This window comes from Mytilinidion resinicola, assembly GCF_010093595.1.
Source record: "Mytilinidion resinicola strain CBS 304.34 unplaced genomic scaffold BDZ99scaffold_1, whole genome shotgun sequence".
Taxonomy (NCBI): domain Eukaryota; kingdom Fungi; phylum Ascomycota; class Dothideomycetes; order Mytilinidiales; family Mytilinidiaceae; genus Mytilinidion; species Mytilinidion resinicola.
The window spans coordinates 581,162-598,440 of NW_022985437.1; the positions used below are offsets into that span (position 1 = coordinate 581,162).

General features: G+C 50.1%; 7 protein-coding genes across 7 annotated transcripts; 1 reads left to right on the forward strand and 6 right to left on the reverse strand.

The window, feature by feature from the left end:
- Positions 1–627, reverse strand: BDZ99DRAFT_456742 (uncharacterized protein; the record flags this gene model as incomplete). The annotated part of the gene is made up of 2 exons (XM_033718524.1): positions 383–627; positions 1–283 (listed from the first exon to the last, which is right to left on the reverse strand). The coding sequence occupies exon 2, from the start codon at positions 216–218 to the stop codon at positions 3–5; it is 216 nt and encodes a 71-aa protein (XP_033583906.1). The 5' UTR covers positions 219–283; positions 383–627.
- Positions 628–2,591: 1,964 nt separating this feature from the next.
- On the reverse strand, positions 2,592–4,875 carry BDZ99DRAFT_373577 (beta-N-acetylhexosaminidase; the record flags this gene model as incomplete). Its single annotated transcript, XM_033714880.1, has 2 exons — positions 2,592–4,130; positions 4,186–4,875. The coding sequence occupies 2 exons, from the start codon at positions 4,873–4,875 to the stop codon at positions 2,592–2,594; spliced, it is 2,229 nt and encodes a 742-aa protein (XP_033583907.1).
- An 800-nt stretch (positions 4,876–5,675) lies between these two features.
- On the reverse strand, positions 5,676–6,358 carry BDZ99DRAFT_374740 (uncharacterized protein; the record flags this gene model as incomplete). Its single annotated transcript, XM_033714936.1, has 2 exons — positions 5,676–5,980; positions 6,037–6,358. Coding segments are annotated over 2 exons (627 nt in total), but the record flags the coding sequence as incomplete, so codon positions are not given.
- A 592-nt stretch (positions 6,359–6,950) lies between these two features.
- On the reverse strand, positions 6,951–9,333 carry BDZ99DRAFT_430661 (uncharacterized protein). Its single transcript, XM_033717259.1, has 5 exons — positions 8,625–9,333; positions 8,124–8,570; positions 7,813–7,872; positions 7,247–7,759; positions 6,951–7,177 (listed from the first exon to the last, which is right to left on the reverse strand). Exons 1-5 carry the CDS (start codon positions 9,030–9,032, stop codon positions 7,037–7,039), a joined length of 1,569 nt encoding a protein of 522 aa, XP_033583909.1. The 5' UTR covers positions 9,033–9,333; the 3' UTR covers positions 6,951–7,036.
- Positions 9,334–10,179: 846 nt separating this feature from the next.
- On the reverse strand, positions 10,180–11,670 carry BDZ99DRAFT_470017 (uncharacterized protein; the record flags this gene model as incomplete). Its single annotated transcript, XM_033721600.1, has 1 exon — positions 10,180–11,670. One exon carries the CDS (start codon positions 11,668–11,670, stop codon positions 10,180–10,182), a length of 1,491 nt encoding a protein of 496 aa, XP_033583910.1.
- A 719-nt stretch (positions 11,671–12,389) lies between these two features.
- On the forward strand, positions 12,390–13,542 carry BDZ99DRAFT_404208 (putative quinone oxidoreductase; the record flags this gene model as incomplete). Its single annotated transcript, XM_033716388.1, has 2 exons — positions 12,390–12,652; positions 12,717–13,542. 2 exons carry the CDS (start codon positions 12,390–12,392, stop codon positions 13,495–13,497), a joined length of 1,044 nt encoding a protein of 347 aa, XP_033583911.1. The 3' UTR covers positions 13,498–13,542.
- A 1,055-nt stretch (positions 13,543–14,597) lies between these two features.
- Positions 14,598–17,250, reverse strand: BDZ99DRAFT_504866 (threonyl-tRNA synthetase). Its single transcript, XM_033724071.1, has 3 exons — positions 16,068–17,250; positions 15,497–16,008; positions 14,598–15,446 (listed from the first exon to the last, which is right to left on the reverse strand). Exons 1-3 carry the CDS (start codon positions 17,206–17,208, stop codon positions 14,850–14,852), a joined length of 2,250 nt encoding a protein of 749 aa, XP_033583912.1. The 5' UTR covers positions 17,209–17,250; the 3' UTR covers positions 14,598–14,849.
- Between the last annotated feature and the right edge of the window lie 29 nt (positions 17,251–17,279).

Consider the following 17,279-nt stretch of genomic DNA (forward strand, 5'->3'; position numbering starts at 1 on the left):
GCTCAGAGGCGAATTTTCAAGGCGTACGACCCGCATTCATCGCCTGCCCCGCGAGCAGGGGCAGGCGAGGGCTGAGAGAAGCGAGCGTGGCGCTTCGCCGGCCAGTCCTGCCGGTGGAGAATGCCGCGGTTAGATGTGCTTAGAGACACTAGTGAGGGCGGTGCAGGATGATTGGAGAGAATCTTGATGGATTCGTGTGCGAGAAAGATGCGATGCATGGATCGCTAAGGCCTGGAGGTTTCATGTGAATTCATGATCTTCATGGAAATCATACAGCCAATTCGTGAGTGATAGCCCAAAAAGTTGCATCGGAAGATACATCCAAGAAGAGTTCGTAATAGCTGTTGATGAGAAGAGCATATCTGACATACATCGTGCTCAGGTTGGGTTATCGGGTCATGCTCCATAAAGAGTATTTCTCCGATGTCGTATAAGATAACAGCGGACATGTATCCACAATACGAAAGCACAGTTTCCTTGCACAGTACAGCTTTCTGATGCCGCTTGTGTTGTTTCAATGCGGTAACAATTACCTGGAGCGACGGATTACAGGCCCGGTCTCTTTCTGTGTGCGCCTTTCTGCCATCGTTTGAAGTAACTCGGCGATGTTTCAAACTAATCGAATGGACACATCTTTTCCATTTGCTCCCTCACTCTTCACATCAATGGGATTTCGTTTGGTATTGTAGAATCAATAAGGCAAACGGCAATAACACACCAGCCATGAAATCTTATATCATGTGGCGCCTAGTCCTCCGTCCACGATGGAAAAAGATAAATAGAGAGCAAACCGAGACTAAGGTAGAATATTTGGGACCAACGACTTAATGGGCAAGTTTTCTCAGGTCATCGAAATCAAGTAGCACCCAGAAAGTTCCTTCTATAAAGCAGTCGCATTAGCTGTCCTCTCAACTACCACACCAACTCACACAGCTTAATTCGTAGAGAATACATCGACCTCATTTTTGAGTATCCATCCCAGTTTCCCAAAGTCGAATAGCGGACAAAGAAAGCTTCGTAGAGATACAAGCATTGCAACAGCTCATCATCGGCAAGTGACTCCAAGAATCCTCCCAAGAATCCGACTGCGCTAATACCGTATTATTAGAAAGCGCTAGACTGCAGTGGCCAGAAAGTAGGCACATACTGTGAAGATATACGAAAAGCCTCCAGAGCAGGTCTGGCTTGCCGCTGTATTTCATAAGACTAAGAATCCTACCAGCGGCCAATGGGTAAGCGAGAACTATTCTAGTAGCGCTGCTACCTGGGATCGCCTCGGAACATTACGACGGTTGTTAGTTGTTGTTGAGGAGGGCGGCAAGGACGTCATGGCAAGTATATATTCTTCTCGGCGTAAGCTGATGTTGAACGTGCGGTGAGAGGACCGAGTCAACCAAAGAACCACCGGAATGGGTAAATTGCAGGTGGACAATAAAGGCAGAGCTCATGGGAACCTTTTGAAGCAAACCAAACCCAGAGCGCTGTGCACCAGTGAGTTTTCTTCAATAGTTTTATGGCCAATGGGTTTGCGATCATTTGGTTTGATCCCAATTAGTATGTCGGAACGGAAAGACAAACGTGATAGTATGACTAGAAACAAGTTTTGTATGAAGGAATTGCGCTCGCTGTTGGCTGAAGTCCGTCTGGAATAGCTGACCGATCGTCATCGAGAGATATTCCACGTCCAGGTACCACGTCGTAAAATGGCAACGATCGAGAGCTTCCTAGAGATTCAAGCCTTGAAACAGCTTATTCGTGGCAAGTGATCCCACAATACAGGAGGCTTTCCAAATTTGCCACTCTGCTAAGACAGCAATCAGAAAGCCCTAAGTTGAAAGGCCAAAGAATCAAGGATCTCGCGATTAGGACGTACAAGCACTCCAAGCATCCAGTGTGGCTCGCAGAGTTGACGAACGAACCCGAAGGCGCTCTACACATAACTAGTCCGTGCAGGGAGCCGACTCGAAACTGTTGGTTTGAGAACCTTCCCTTGCATATTCAATCAGTTTGCTGGTTTGCTAGACAAGCTAGACAAACCATTCCTTTGTGCTGAACACCTATATCAGGCGTATCATTAGTTCGTAGATAGATCATCACTTTGAATCATATCATTCACTATCACTCATTTGGTTCAACAGAAACCCTGCAATTTCTGCTAGCTCATATCGAGGAGACTAGCGGTCGAGAGATAATGGCGAATCGCTCTTCGGTTCGGCGACGTCTTTTAGAACAAGGAGCTGAACGAATATCGAGAGGTCAGTTTTAGTGTGGACAAATCGGCACCTTTGAAGTGGAGGGGGTACGAATCTTGGTTGCAGCGACAAGAGAAAATCGTTTTGATGATGGATTCTATCTAGGAGTGAACCTTTTCATGTCTTCGCATCCACCCTCGTACTCTCGGAGTGCCGGTACGGCGTCTCGTCATAGATGCACATACACTTTCTTTTCACTGCTTGTGATCCCTCATTGTATTTTGAAAACTCGGAGTTGGAAGGAATCTCAGGGTTCTGGCCAAATGATGAGCTCGTGAGGCTACCACAGTTAGAGGCAGAGGGACGTATACACACCAACGAGACACTATAATGCCACCGCTAGAATTCCAAAAATACCACAGCTATTGAAACAGTAGCACATACAATCCAGCTGTACCCTACTCGTGTAGCCGTGTTAGAAACTGGCGGTGGCGGTGAACTTGGACTCGTTCCTGGGGTGAACGCGTTGACTTCTAACGATTGCACACCTCCTTTCACACTTTCCAATGGCGCGACGAAAGCCATCTGGCTCCAACTGAACAGCGTATTTCTGCCTCCGAAAACGAACACCTCGAAGCGCCCCACAAAGGTGCCATTGACCCATACTCTAGAGCCTCCGATCACATCACCGGTAATGACAATATCAGCTGGGACGGCCACCGTGACCGGCACATGCGTTGAACTGGTTAGATTCGTCCAAATGCGCCCAGGCATGCCCGGATCAAAGCCATCGGCAATATTGGTCGATCGGAGCGGATAATCCCATCCATCGGACGTGGTGAAAACTAATGTACCATTTCCAGACAGTGAGAGAGTCGTGTCAGGCCCCGATAAAGTGAATGGGCCAGTGATGGAGAGCGAGAGGGAGTAGTTCATGCCCTTGCTACCACGTCCTAGCGTGATAGTGTCGTTGTTTGAAGTCGATCGGGCCCACGAAAAGAGTGAACTGGAGGCCTTACCTTCGCCGGGGAGCTTCCTATCGAGATTTTGGCCAGGGGCATTAGAAGAGAGGAACTCAATCGAGGCGTCTGAAGTGTCCGGAACAACCACTTGCCCTCGTGATCCTGACCAAGCCTTTGCTCCTACGATGGGTATACCCTTACGCATAGCGTAATATGCCTCAAGCTGAGTGGTAGCGTCAACACCGTTATCATTCCACGTGGCCATGATTGCACCTTTGTTGCCCGATACATTACTTGAGAGCTGCTCTGTTTTATTGACATAGTTGAATAAGGCTGGATTCCATTGCCAGTCTGGCTGGTTCGCAAAGTTCAAGACGCGGGATACATTGTAGAACTGTGGATATGGAGCAGGGTTGATGGGCATGTGGTCGTTCTTTAAGGACATGTAGGCCCACCAATCTTCGGAGTTGATGAGTTGATATCCGTCGTTATGCAGCTCAACAGGATCCGACTCTCCGTACTGCCAATGCTGTATAATGATGTCCTTTGAAATGGTGAGATTTTTAGAGGGCTCGTTCGTGCCCCAAATCCGAATTTTCTTGCCAGATGTGGAGTTGACGAAATCAGAAATTTCATTCACGAACCGAATGTAGTCATCTGCGAGCGTGGAATCGTATTCGTCAGCACCAATATGGACTTCCTTCGTTTGGAACCATGGTAGAAATTCGGCCCATAGGCTCTTGACGGTGGGAATACTATCAGGGTGTGTTAGATTGAGGAGATCCTTTGTCGCCAATGCAAGCTCTGGCTTCCATTTGGTGATGGACAAACAGTGACCAGGAGCTTCAATCTCTGGTATAACCGTCACACCTCTTTGCGCACAATGCTTTTGGAAGTCCTCGAAGTCGACCCGGGAGAGAGTTTCATTTGGCCTCTGCACGATCCCTTGGAGGTCAGGGTTTTCTGGATACAAGGACTTCAGGCGGAATACAAATTAGTAAAAGTTCTAGGAAGGGGAGCTTGGCACTCACGAATTGACTGTAAACTAAGTTCCACGTCTCGTTGTGTCCGCGATTTAATGGGTAATTGTCGCTTGCGTGATAGTGAAATTCTGACATCTTAAAGAATGATGCATATGTGCATAGATCTTTCAAAAAGGACGGCGCGTACCACTTCCTTCCCGCATCTAGCATGAAACCTCTAGTCGAGTATGCAGGTGCGTCTGTGATCTTTCCACCGGCAGGAATAGAGGATCCATTCGCAAGGAGAAGTTGTTGGAGCAGCGTTCGGGTCCCCCACCACATTCCACGAGCACCTTGTCCCCTTATGAAGACGCTGGAGTCTTGCACTTCGAGCTCGTATCCTTCCTCGGTGACATCTCCATTTTCATACTTCAAGGCAGAGGTATTACCCCCAAGTGAGCCGAGGAATATCCCAGATCCATCCATGGGCAGCACTCCAATGCGTTGAAGGGTCCAATTCGTTCCGGTAATCTGCTCGAGGTCTTCGAGAAATGTCTCTGCAAATTCGTATGCGGAAGGCGGAATAAGCGTCAAGCCTCCTGTATCAACATGAGAGGCAAATTTGCTCTCAATGTAAATAGTTTTAGCCGATGTAGCGATGGAGAAAGCGCCAGTGGAGACGTTGAGGCTCCATTGAACTGGCGGCAAAAACTGCAGAGCAGATACGGCAGAGACAAGGGCGGAGAATCTCAGCAACATAATGAGGGTGTATGGGAGTGTTCGGCGGCGGGCGATGCCTGCACTTTATCATGATGATATCGGGGTGGATTGCCATGTATTCTGAGGGCAAGATAAAGGGCTACACAAGATTGTAACCGGGACATTGGGACGATCTGCGGGTTGAGGTGGTAACGCCGCTTATCAAGTGCGGAGCTCTCAAGTTAAATGTAACATCCAAGAGAGCCAAGAGATTGTGGGAAACAATCATCAAAGAAAACGGTACTTACTCGCGAAGAGTGGGATAGCAGTCAGTAGCTTCATCTAGGGAGTTAACAGTTACATCGTTCTCGTATGCTTGTCTCTTGCCTCGGGTAGCACATCCTAAGTCATGGGCGGCCACAGATGCTACTCGCAAGGACAACGAAGCATTTCGGCTTCATCGCCGACACAATCGTAGTGGAGATGGTGGTGCACAGGGAGACGGAGTTGTGGCAGCGAGTGTAATTAGCTCAGCGGTGCGAGCTTATGAGTCACGTGACCTGTTTCAAAAGAGACATCCCGACCAAGGTGTATCTATGTAACCCTGCTCACGCTTTCCTGCTATTTTGTATGTACCCTGAACGTATGTTACGTGGTTAGACGTAGGTAGTTCATCGGTGCGAAATTCAGTATGCTAGAAAGTCACCAGCTCTAGGAACTGTACGATGTTATTCAACCTTCTCAACCTCTCTCCCATAGTAAGCCAGTCCATCACCTTTAAAGACAGATAGCACAAACAATCTCGGAACAGCCATCTTCTAGAACTTCCACGTATATGAAGCATATGTTGCGGTGCTACCTCAGCTACTTTCCTTGATGACCTGTTCCATCGCTTTCACATACTCTTCTACTTCCTTCGCTCCCTGTAACGTGAAGTCTCTCCTCTTTCCCTCAAAAACGACATACGGCACTGCGTCAACGGCATTTCCTGCCTGCTCTCTTATCAACATCTTGACATCTTGTAAGCCCTCATACTCGTCTTCTATAAATGCCTTCGCTTCAGCCTCGGGAACACCAGCTGCAGCAGTGGCAGCGAAAAGAGTCTCCTTAGAAGAAGGATGCTGCTCGTGTTCGAAATACTGGCTGTATAGCGCTGTCGAACTCACTCGTAAGCCTAGTTCTGCGGCATCTTGAGACCACTCCCAAACGGGCCATACTCACATTCCACAGCTTTCCTAACTCCCTCCTCGCCCTTGGTTTCTTGCACCCACTGCAGCACCCTATGCGCATCGATCGTGTTGGCTACTGTTCCGCCGAACTTGAAGTCGATGCCGCAGCTCTTCCCGTACGCGCTCATCACGCTCGTGTACATCTTCATCTTCTCCTCCGAGTCTCCGTATCGGCTCTTCTTGTACCATTCGTACTTGTCCTCGCCCTCTTTCGAAGCCTCCGGGTAAAGTTGGTATGGGAATATCTTCAGTGTGAAACTAACAGGGGGAAGTGGAGAGCGAGAACGGAGTTGATCTAGGGCAACGCTCAGGCGGCGGTAGGCCAGGTAGGTCCTGGAGAGCAGTTAGTTACGTGGCATACATGTCTGATCGGGCGGTAATGTGGAATGGCTATTTAGCCAGAAATTCACAGGAGACGACATGAATCAGCGTCCACTAAGGAGAGCTTCGTGAAGTAGATGCATCTACTGAGTGAAACGTGTCACGAGAATGAGACCTCCGAAAGGGGCGCTCCGGAAATAAGATGAAGCTGCTGGGTGCAATTACCAAGGACATGTTGTGTCGAGCGTGAAAGATATTTGAGAGTCGTAAGTCATGACGATCAACTATAAAAAGGGAACGTGAATTGTGAAGGATACTTCTCGTTAATCTTAGACTACCTTGAATTACTTAAAGCCTAAGCCGGGTCTAGGATGAGTTTATATGCCGCATCCTTGAGCTGTTCTTTGAGGTACACCCCGCAGCGGACCTGCGGCTCTTTCGTCATGCGGGGTTGGCACTTTATATGCGCTAGTGCACGATGAGAATATACTTTACTTATGATTACTTTTTCGGTATGATAAGCGCTATGTTCCCTGCTCTATCTGAACTTCATATCAGCAGAATAAAATATCATGATTATAAGTTGCTCGTTCGCTACAGTCTACTTTGAAGCTTGCCGGCCATCATACCTCGCGAGAACCAGACCATTACGTGCTAGCCTACGTAATTCATTACCTTCCTGTATACTTCTTCTCCACAATCCTTGCCACAGGATACACGATCAACGTGAATGCCGCACTTAAATAAATACCCACATCGCCTCCAAACCCACCGAACTTGGCCGCAATAGGACCAATGTACCAAGTCTGAGCCTATGCACAATGTTAGCTCAGTTCTCGCTAGCATTCTTATGCTTAAACTTAATAAAAACTTGAACATACCATTCCAGTGACACCGCCCGCAAGATATCCAGTCAAGAGTGCGAGCACCGCCGCACAGCCCCACGGCAGAGCGTGCGGCTTATCCCACACAGTGAGGTCGTAGCCGGAGCGTTTGCGGAAGAATTGATCTTCGATGAGCAGGACGAGTGTGAAACTAACGGTCCAATAGCCGAGGAGGCTGACGAAGTTTGAGACGATAGTGGAGAGGTGTTCCTGGCCCGCAATGGCGAGAACGGCGATGACGATGACGAACAGCAGCGACCAGATCAGCCGTGGCACGGCGTGGAAGTAGTGGCCGAGGAGTTGGAGCGAAAGACCCGAGGAATAGTTGATGGCAATGTTGTTGCCGAGAACGGAGAAGGTGAGCATAACGAGGCAGAACTTGGACCAGCCGACAGGGTGGTAGACTTCATAGATCAGGCCACCGAGGCCGTGATTACCGTAGGCGTCAGCGTATGGGGGATATGCGACGGATACCGCGGCGTTGCCGAGACAGCAGCCTATCACCACGGACTAGAGAGGCTCTGTCAGTACTTGTATGCGTTGGGCTGGAACGATTTACTCACGAAGGTGGTGGGAAGGACGATTCCCCACCAGGTTAGAGTGAAAACCTTCCATGTCGGGGTCTTAGATTGGCATACACAGGTTAGCAGAAATTCACAAGCAGGGGGGTAGGTTAGGACAGATTCCAAATCCTCTGCAGTCAATTTTCCTTGAGCGCCACTCAAATCGGGTTCAAGACACCACTTTGACTTAAGCTAGTGCTCAAAGTAACTTAAGTGCGTATTCAACCACCATTTGAGTCGTGGTTCAACAACGCAGTTCCAGGAAAATTGACAGTAGAGGACACTGATGTATGTACTGGGATCTTACTCACATCAGCGGGAAAGTTGCAGTAGTAGTCGGCTGCTATACTGCACCAACCAGAGGCGTTGGAGAAGTTGATGGACAGGATGGTCAAGAAATTGGCGGCGAATGTGGTACCAGAGCTGCCATCTAGTCCTGGAAGGCTAGAATCAACATGCGGTGCTGCTTGACCGATGAGAACGCAGAGGAGGATGAAGGTTCCAATCCATGAATACTTCTCGAACGTGTGGATGACTTTGAATCCAAATACGCAAAGAACGTAGGAGATGACTGCTATGATCACAATGCCGACCGTGATAGACATAGTGTAGTCGCTCACCGCGTTGAGGATCTGACCTACAACGACATAGTTGACAACAGCGAAGCCGCCTCCGACAACAACGTTGAGAACGGAGCAGAGCTTTGCGCCCCAGAAACCGAAGGAATAGCGAGAGGTTGCAATTTGACGAAGGCCAAGCTATCGATATGCAATTAGTGCATTGTCTGGGCCAGTGTTTGGATGCTGTATTACCTTTGGGCCTAAAGTCCCGGTGAACGCAGTGCACAGTGCTCCAAGCATAGTTCCCACTACACTGGCAGCAATGGACTGCTTCAGCGACAGACCGAATTCAGGACCGAGGAGCCCCAGTGGAACAACTCCGACGTGAACATTCAGCGACCACCACATCAAGAAGATGTTCCAGATGGAGGGAGGCTGTTTCTTTTCCTCCGGGATGCGGTCCACGCCCTGCGTCTCAATGCCCATCTTGGCGTCGAGCCACTCCTCTCCTTTTTTCAGATATCGAAGGACAGGGTTGCGACTCTGGATCTCCTTCGCGCGGCGTATTTCTTCGATAGATGCATCGTCGACGTCGGGAGCGCTCACAACTTCGGGCCCTTTCGCAGCTTCTGCATCGAGGTTCTCTTTCTCGAATTCCATCTTTCAAGAGAGCAACTGGGGATGGCAAAGGTGTCTTGGGCGCCTCTAACGCGTATTCGAGGAGGAGAGGCGAGGTATCAAGGGATGCAGCCGAGCGAGTTGATGTTGAAGTTTTGTTAGGGTTGGGCAAATGAAAAAGCGCAATGGGGTCGCTTAGAGGGCTGAAATGGTGAATGTCTTCACTGGTAGATCCTCTCAACTCTCGGCCAATTTCAGTATCGCGATGAGATGGGCGTTCCGCAGGAAGGAACAAAGGGAGAAGAAACAGCGGATTGCGCCTCGGCGTACTTGAAGAACGAGGTCGCAAAGTATGTACCTACAGCTAATCTATCACGAGACGGAGGTGGCCGTACTTATCACCCGGGAACCGCGAAGGCCAGATAACGACGACGCGCTTGTTTGGACGACCAGTCGCCGTGCTTCTGGAACGCTTTCCATCATTCCACTGCAGTCCTAGCGCGTAGGGGATGCGAGATCAACCAAGACACCTTCTTGTTTAAGCAGGGTCCCGTCGACGATCGCTGGGCTAGATACCGGGTGATGGGTAGGAGTTCCCAGGCGCCCCACGATACGGCCCTTGTGCTCTTGAGGCTATCAGAGCGGGAAGCTGGAGAAGGAAGCTGGCAAACGATAAGCACGCTAAGCTTCCTTCAGAATGCTTGCATGCTATGCTTGGAGTTACCGCTGATGCGCTTGGCTGAAGCTTGTAGATTGCGAGTGGGGGCAAACAGAACCTCCGCCTCCACATCTAGGTATGGAGACCGGAATTGCCGATGGCCATGCTGAGGAGAATGTCAGCTCTTCCTGGGCTCGTACACTCAGCTTGGCACGCACAGTTTCACTCATAACAGGACAGCGTCGTCTGAGGTGGCCCGACAAGCCTTGCAACTTGCTCACACTGTTTCATTTGAATCTTTAAAACCCGTTGAGGCATGTCAGAAAGCGGCAGAGCGATATCTGATGCGTGAGTTTTCTTCGTGACACAGTAATAGAGATCCGATTACACTGTCAGCGCTATCAGGGTGTAATCTATCCAGATTTGGGCACGCCAAGACAAGTTCCCCTTTTCCTGTACCACGACAGGCCTCACAACGTCAATCCTTTGTCAACAGCTCTGTCAAGTTCAATACGGAAGGAATCAATTCAATCAATGCCCAAATGTTGAACCTATTAGATCCCCGACTAGTCTCTGGGCAGCGCTATCATCAGGGAGTTCTCCCGTAATCTGGCGTAATAACTTCATCGCCGAGCCTCTCAAGAACCAGCAGTAACGCTCAGCTCGCTCGACCAACAACAACCAATGAGCGAGCACAATGAGCGCAGCGGGACTCTTGTGCAAAACCATCTGGTTGAAGCGATCCCCTAGCATCCTCAACCACGACGCCATGCCCGTCCATACCGCTCCCACATCATCGGACGCATAGCTCAAGGAAAAGCATTCGACCAGTGTATCGATAGCGGAAAGCGTGGAAACGAAGTCTAGGGCATTGTCCGGTTTTTCTAATGCCTCTGCCATGCGATACGGGAGAATGCGGAAGCGATACAGTAACGCAGGGGGCACGTTACCGGAGACTCCAGCATCTGAGCTTCCTCCCGAATCTGTGGTGGCTCGAATCCACGTTTCCTCGGGCACGTCATCGCTGCTGACTGCGGAGCGGAGAGCGAAGTTAGGGTCGATACAGCCTTGAACAGTCGTTGTGAATGACTGCAAATCAAAAGGTGCTGGTCCCGGAATCAGTCCTTGACTGAGCGCTGGTATTTCAGACGTCCAATGGCAGCAACATTGAATGCAATGCATCTGCGCGCCCGCCTTCGCTTCCTCGAGTCTGGCCACGCTAGGATCACGCAGTACCTCCCCCCATCCAGCGGAGAATTCTTGAAGAAACTGCGCCGATCGCTCCCGATGCACTCGCTTGGTTGTCTCGTCGTCCAAAAGCGCCGCCAGATGACTTGCGGAGATAGCTAGCAACCCACACGTTAGCCAGCGCAGCCGCAGGGCTTGTGCAACCACATCCATCTGCCAGTACTTTACGGGCTCACCATTCCTGGCAGGAAGCGTGAGACTCGTCGTGGTCGTGAAATGGTGAAAGTACCTCAGCGTTTCCAGGTCTAGGTTGCACCGAGGGCCTAGAGGGAGTATGGATGCCGGTGTGGGAACGCGGTTGAGAGAATGCTGGTGGGCAACTATCTCCTGGCCAGTGACCAGCTGCCCAGGTGACGCGACCTCAAAGTACTTGATTTTGGTTCCCCGAAAGAAAGTCTGAAGATTTACGGAACGAGCACAGGACTCCGGAGGATCACTCACGCCATGATTTTCGCTCCAATGGCGTCTCATCCGCTTAGAGCTGGCACAGAGACTTTCACAGCCGATGGCCGTACATCTGTAGCCTGAAATGACGGGCAGTCCTTCTACCGGTGACAAACTCACGGGCGGAAGTTGAACATCGTCCGGCTCTACAAGTTCGAGTTGAGCGATGGAGGATAATAATCGCTGTCTTTCTCCGCGATAGATCTTGTGCCGAAGTAGATGGCTTCCTAGGGCGCTCTTTTGAATGGCGTACTTGCATTCTCGGCAAATCAGCACGCTATACCTCGCGTTATACTCGAGCAAATCACTTGTGCCAAACGTGATGGACATGGTAGTGTCAGGCTTCGTTGAACATAGAGTAGCAGTCCAGCGCCGTCTGGGGTGACCCGGAGAGCTATCAGGCTTACCAAAACAGTCGCTTTACAATTTTCGACAATGTCCTGGAGGACCCCAAACAGTGGTAGACGAGCGTACGCAAGCCCAGAAGAGTGTGTGCCTTAGGATATTACGTTTGGAAAAGGACTTCGTACGTATCCTTGACTGCTACGTTATGTTTAACGGAGCCTGCGTGTGCTGCGAAAGGTGCATCCGAAAGCTGAATGTGAGCTTGACTGCCATGAGGAAGAGGATCAGAGAGTTGTAGGAGGAGTGTGGGAATCGAGGTTGGGAAGACGAGGTTGAATCGAACAAAGACGCACTTCTGATTGGCTAGAAGAACGTCAAAGCTTCCCCATCGCAGTTCCTCATATGCTGTTCTGGCATTTACCCGAGCCATGATTCATAATAAAACGACGTGTGAGGTTCTGCGACGACTGATTCTATTCAGGTACATACGAGTGCGATCAATAAGCGATTTCGCAGTGGGCTTTGAAATCCCATTGTTGTTGCAATGATGTTGCATATGGCGAAGCTAGCTTCACTAGGGTCAATTCCAGATATATAAAAGGTCACCAATTCTCTCTGCTACTTCTTTCCTACCACATCTTCACTGTCTTAAAACCTTTCTTCTAGCCATTTCTCCCCAATCACGTACCAAGACGTAGCCAAGAATGACATCAAACCAAGCCGCATGGCTTCACAAAGCCAACACTTCCCTGGAGGTAGGCGAGGCACCCATGCCGACCGCCGGTCCCGACGAACTCGTTATTAGAAACGTTGCTGTTGCCATCAACCCCTTGGACACCCATATGCAGAAGGCCGGCGTCTTTGTTCAGCAGTGGCCCGCTATCTTTGGTTGCGACGTGGCCGGCGAAGTCTACGAAGTCGGATCAGAGGTGCATGGGCGCTTCAAAAAGGGAGATCGCATCATCGGGTAAGGCACCTCAAGAGCTTGATGCCCCAACTAGCACACCTGGACTAATGATGGGATGATATAGACACGCGATTAACCTAGTTAGTGGTCGACCTCAGGATGGGGCGTATGCTCTGTACACGGTTGTGCCGGCGAACAAAGCTGCTATCCTCCCCGATACCATCTCGTTCACCGACGGGGTGGTAGTACCCTTTGCCTTGGAGGCGGCGGTATGCACGCTCTCGCTCAAGCAGCCTGGGACCGCAATGCCTGGCGTGGCTACACCTGCTCTCAGCTTGCCGTATCCCTCGCTGGAGCCCACCTCTTCAAACAAAACGCTCATCGTGTACGGCGGATCTTCTTCCGTCGGCTCCATGACAACCCAGCTAGCGACGGCAGCTGGTATCAAGGTTATATCTATTGCCAGCGCGCACAACTTCGACTTGTGCAAGACCTGCGGCGCGGCCGAGGTCTTCGACTACCACAACCCTTCGTTCGTCGAGAGCGTTATCGAAGCAGTCGCCAAGTCCGGACAAGAATTCGTAGGCATCTTCGACGCTATTTCCACGCCCGACACATATGCGAACGATCTTGCTATCCTCGCCAAACTAGGCGGAGGTCATCTGGCATGCGTTCATCCCCCGCCCGATAGCGTCCCGGAGAACGTAAAAGCGGGCATGATTTTTGCCGTGAATGATATTGCCACTCCCGTTTGGAGGGACTATGTAACGTCCGCATTGCAGGCGGGGAAGCTCAAGTGCCTTCCACCCCCGTCCGTCGTCGGGAAGGGCTTAGAGCAGATTCAAGAGGCGCTAAAGAAGTGCGAGACTGGTGTTAGTGCGACTAAACTTGTGGTAGATCTTTAGTGAGCGGTATAATTTACATGCCAATTCAGCAAATTATTCGACAGCGTCCAATGTACAGTCTCTCAGCCTTTATATCGTGTGAAATAATTCTCGTATAGGTGTGACGTGGCCTTGTAGGCGGCGTAGGTTTGCAAAATGGTAATAGACATGGTGTAACTCGACAGGGGTAGGACAGCTACGCTTGAGGTCTAATTCACAGTCTCTCGGCCTTGACCTTGTGTGAAATTACTCTTGTGTAGGCGTGAAATGCTTGATGAACGTAATGGGCCCCGTTGCAAATACTCACAGATCCAACCGCGTTCAATCACATTTGATAGCCGCGGAGGGGCCCCTTAGAGCGACATTTCGTCACAAATTCTCACCGATTTAACCGTGTAGATGGGAATCTAATAGATGCAGAGGGTACCCGACATGGTTTCTTTCAATCCCCAAAGCAACACGCTTTAAACCCCGTTCTAAGTCTAAAAATTTCTGACGCGAAGAAGAGTAGCTGAAGCGCCGCCGTGTAAGAAGTGGGTTGATTTGTTACAAGTTCTTACGAAATCAACCGCGTGATAGAACTTTAATAGACACGACATGACCTGGAGGGTGTACGACACGTGGTTAGATTCTATTACAGAAGCAACGGGCTGTATATTAGACCATCGAGAGAAATATTCTTACGGCAAAGACGAGTAGCTGAAGCACCACCGTGCAAGATTTAGGTTGACCGGTTGCAATTTTTTACAGAATCAACCGCGTGAAACGAGATTTGGTGGATCAGGTCGTTGACAATTCGCACCATTTGGTACATAGACTTGCAAATCGAACCGCGTGAAATGAATTTCGATGGGCCTATAGGCTGCGAATAGACATGGTGTAATCATACATGGCTAGGACAGCTAGTCTTACATGGGCAGCAATGTCATTTCTTAGTTGAGGCTTTCTCTCAGAAAGAGGAAACGTGACTTACCGGAATGATACATGCCCCTATCTATATACACCGCTCTAGCCCAGCCTGAGGTGACCTCACGAGTTTACCAACCGTTGAAAATGCTAAGAGTCGGAGTTTTGATAACAGCACGAGACGCCTCATGTGGTGGCAGAGAGAATTAGTGGTAACGCATTGTTGTTAATATCAGAGGCATGTTCCTTAACTCTTAACCGTCTTTGAATCTATCGAGTTGCTTTGAGCACTCATGTGTACTCCGGTCTAACTCCGTCTGAGGTGGCCTCACGGCGTTACGAGATGATCAAAATGCTAAGATACAGATTTCTGGAGATAGCACGAGGCACCTCATGCAGTGATAGAGAGGTTTGGTAATCATATATCGTGCGTGTGTATTATTGGAGTGTCTAACCTATTGAACCAATCAAACCTCAGTCACCATGCTCCTACTCTCCCGTAAGGCACACAGCTTCTGGATAGCTTCGTCGAGCGGCAAAACCGCTTGAGCCCCAGTAGAATCCCGAATGCGAATGCTCACTGAGCGATTTTCCATTTCTTGCGCACCTAGAACGAAGATGAAGTTGTATTGCAACAATTGACCGTTGCGGACCTTCTTGTTCAGCGTGTTCGCTCCGAGGTCAACGTCGGCGTGTATCTCATGCGATCTCAGGATTGTATGAACCTCCTTCACGTAGTCTGAAGCCGACGACATTACCGGAATAATGAGGACTTGGCGAGGACTCAGCCAGAATGGCCATTTGCCGCCGAAATGTTCAGTGAGAATGGCAATGAAACGTTCGAAACTGCCGCAGATAGCTCGATGAATCATAACGGGACGAGCATAGCCTGCGGCGGGCTCGTTCGTGGCAGCGGGCTGGACTGCTGAACCTGAAGCAGGAGCAGGAGTCGCTTCAGCACTCGCATCTGCTTCTTGAGCCTTTGGTTTTGCCGTGACCTCCGAGGTCATGTACTCGAGCTTGAAGCGCTGCGGTAGCTGGAAGTCGAGTTGGATAGTGGCGCACTGTCGAGATATTAATAGGATTGCGCGCGTCTGTGGCATGCCAGACTTACCTGGAATTGACGCTTAAGGGCGTCCATGATTGTGATGTCAATTTTGGGACCATAGAAAGCGCCATCGCCGGGGTTCAGTTCCCACTTGGCGTTTCCTTTGGCAGAAAACTCATCCAGTGCCCGAGCCAATTGTTGTTCGGCTAAATCCCAGGTTTCAATATCTCCCAGGAACTTGTCAGGTCTTGTAGACAGTTTCAACTTAAAAAGGAACCCAAAATTTCCATAAACAACTTGCAGGAATTCAAAGAGTCCGGAGATTTCTTCGCTGACCTGAGCTTGGGTACAGAAGATATGGGAGTCGTCTTGCTGGAAGCGTCTCACTCGAGTGAGGCCCCCGAGAGCCCCAGAAGCTTCATTTCTATGCAAGATACCAAAGTCTGCCATGCGGATGGGTAGCTCGCGATAGCTGCGTTCTCGAAATCCGAAGATCAAGCAATGGCCTGGACAGTTCATGGGCTTCAGAGCCCACTGATCCTTTTCGACTTCAAAGGTGAACATGTCCTCGTGGTAATCTAAAATAAGTCAGTTCCAGACTGATAGACTGTGATCAATACGTAGTCAGGTCACTTACGCTGCCAATGCCCCGACTTCTTCCACAACTCAGAATTGTACATGTTGGGAGATATGACCTCCTGGTATCCGCGTTTCCAGTACTCCGATCGAATAAATTTTTGAAGTGTGTTGTAAATTATAGTGCCATGAGGGAGGAAGAAGCAAGAGCCTGGCGAAAGTTCGTGGAAGAAGAAGAGCTCTTGCTCCTTTCCAATTTTGCGATGATCTCTCTTAGCAGCCTCCTCAAGGTACTTGAGATGCTCTGTAAGAAGCTTCTTGTCTGGAAAGGATATGCCATAGATCCGCTGGAGAGAAGGCCCCTTCGGGTCTCCCAAGAAGTATGATGCCGAGTGCTTCATAACCTGGAAAGCCTTTATTCGCCCAGTGTCAGGAACATGAGGACCTCGGCAAAGATCGATCAACGGGCCACAACGGTAGACTGTGGTGGACGTGCCGTCTGGGATCTTGTCCTTGATGATGTGCTGCTTGAAGGGGTTTGATTGAAACATCTCCAGGAGAGCTTCCTTGGTGAGAACGAGCCGCTCGAACTTCTGTCGTTCCTTGATGATTGACAATGAGAGGGCCGTAAGCGGCTCCCTGTCATCGTTGTGCACCGCTGCCTTCTCGGGTAATTCCATCTCGTAGTAGAAGCCCTCGTCTGTGGGTGGGCCAATGCAAAGATGACAACCAAATCGTCGCTCGGCAGCTTCTCCCAAGATGTGCGCCGACGAGTGCCAAAAGACCTTCTTTCCCTCCTCATTGTCGAAATCGAGGAACTCGAGTGAGGTGTCGGTCTCAAGCGGCCGCAATATGTCCCATAGCTCGCCATTGACCTTCGATATCACAGTACGGTCGAGCAGCGATTTGCTCAGTGACTTCGCGATCATCGCCGGTGTGGTCTCCCATGACTTTCCAACCTCAATTCGACCATCTGGCAGGGTGATCTTGATCGATTCGCGGGGCTTCTTGGCAACGTCGTCGTCATATTGAGCTTTGAGTTTCTCGAAGATAGCGATACGGTGGTCGAAGTAGGGCGGAGGAGGGCTAAGTTCGAGGGACTTGGATGCCCCGGGGCCGGGAGCCTTCTTGGGCTTTTTCTTCTGAGCAGGCTCAGCAGCCGGAGCCGGTGGCTGTTCGGCGCTGCGGTGAGGGAGGTCCATGGTGTTGCTGGTTTAATTGCTCCAGCAGGCGTTAGTTAAAAACCATCGCGGGCGTGAGTCACTTCCAAGTG